The sequence below is a fragment of the Alligator sinensis genome, unplaced genomic scaffold, assembly GCF_000455745.1.
Source record: "Alligator sinensis unplaced genomic scaffold, ASM45574v1 scaffold760_1, whole genome shotgun sequence".
Lineage (NCBI taxonomy): Eukaryota > Metazoa > Chordata > Crocodylia > Alligatoridae > Alligator > Alligator sinensis.
In genome coordinates this window covers 543,796-545,376 of record NW_005841989.1, presented here as the reverse complement: position 1 = coordinate 545,376, position 1,581 = coordinate 543,796, and the positions used below count along the sequence as shown (strand labels likewise).

At 52.1% G+C, this 1,581-nt stretch overlaps 1 protein-coding gene across 2 annotated transcripts in view; it reads right to left on the bottom strand.

The window, feature by feature from the left end:
- ETS1 (ETS proto-oncogene 1, transcription factor) overlaps window positions 1–1,581 on the bottom strand; it is a 114,133-nt gene that overhangs the window by 66,746 nt on the left and 45,806 nt on the right. Inside the window, exon 1 of one of the 2 annotated variants that reach the window (XM_025201281.1) lies at window positions 1,377–1,575. The exons of the other annotated variant lie outside the window; for it this stretch is intronic. Coding sequence (XP_025057066.1) covers window positions 1,377–1,458 — 82 coding nt within the window. The 5' untranslated portion in view covers window positions 1,459–1,575. Of the gene's footprint in view, window positions 1–1,376; window positions 1,576–1,581 lie in introns of those variants that run through there. 2 annotated transcript variants of the gene reach the window in all.

Sequence of the window (1,581 nt, the reverse complement as noted above, 5' to 3'; positions counted from 1 at the left end):
CATGAAGACAATACACATCCTCAAACACGGGAATAATCTTTTGATAACATTCTTTTAGTCAGAGCCTGCGAGCTTGGACACAAATGGGTAACATTTTTAAAAATGATGTAGACTCCTAGAGACCACATTTGTAAAGAATGGTATTTTGGACATCTGCAATTCCTGAAAGGTGCCTAATGACATTTGCAAACGCTCCTGAATTCCACTGAAATTCATGGGAGATAAGCAGCTAACCTGCCAACTTACTTTTGGAGAACCCCTCTAGGTACCTATATGTGCTGTTAGACACTTAAATATATAAAACTGTGGCCCACAGTCACCTATAACCACTGTTTTTTTGTTTTGGTTTGGTTTTGCAAATGGGATTTTTGCACAGCACCGCAGACCATATATAATATCAGTCTGACAGGCACTCAGCATCTGCAGCTTCTCACTGAAGCTGCCTTTGAAAAATACACATGCACAGAGGCACTGCACACTGGGCTGCCTATGAAAAACGTGTTACACTGATGTGTGAGGTTCTCTAACCGATCCACGCATACTGAAGCGATCTGCAAACACACTGATCTTATATTGGCTTCTATTTTAACTGCTCGCTAACCACTACACTACGCTGGCCCCTGCTTTTTAACTGTCAGCTGTCACTTCATTTCCTACAAGCAGCTTGAAGTTGCGTCAACTGGCAAGAACAGAGCCCCAGCCTGGATTTCCTAGAAACTTGCTAAGCGATGAAGAAGTGCAGAACCCTTACATTTTTGTTTAACATGCTGGCACTGTACAAAAGCCAAGGACACCAATCCCCATCACTGACGAGCCAGCCACAGGAGAGAGCCATGCATCTCAGCACAGCCCCGCTTGCAGCTACCTGGAAAAGTGTTCGCTGCAGCCCCCGCCTTGCACGATGCAAGCATCAAACTGACCCCAGCAAAAGCTGGAATAGAAGAAGTTGCTTTAGCTTTTGAGGACAGGCAGGAAAGTCAGATGAGGTTAGAGTATGAGAACAGCCCTTCGTATGGCAGAAGCTGAACTATTAGTGTTAACCACAGAGAGCAGCAGCTAAACTTATCGCTGGTAATAATAAGAACAGCTACATGCTCTTGGTGTTACCTCCCCAGATACTTTCAAGCCCCTCTCCCCATCAGAGGCACTCTCCCGGCTCAGAGAGCAGCGGCTAAACGTATGGCTGGTAACAATACAATGTGCGGCGGTGACACCAAGCCCCTCTCCCCGGTCTTTGGCAGAGGGAGGGAGGGGGAGCAGTACCACATGCAGCCTTGTGCGTGCTTGCGGCGGTCCCCAAGCCCCCCTCCCCGCAGCCCTCGGGCCGGTGCCCCTGGGCTGGCGCTGTGTCGCCCCGTCGGGGCCCCGCTGCTTACCGGGCGAGGGGAAGAAATCCACGTCCACTTTCTCCGTCTTGATGATGGTCAGCGTGGGCTTGAGGTCCACGGCCGCCTTCATGACGGCGCTGCAGCCCGGCCGGGGCGGGCGGTGGCTGCGCTGCCTGCCCTGCCCTGCCCTGCCCTGGGCACCGTCTCCTCTCCGCGCCGCGCCGCGCCGCGTCCCGCTCGCCGCCTCCTCGAG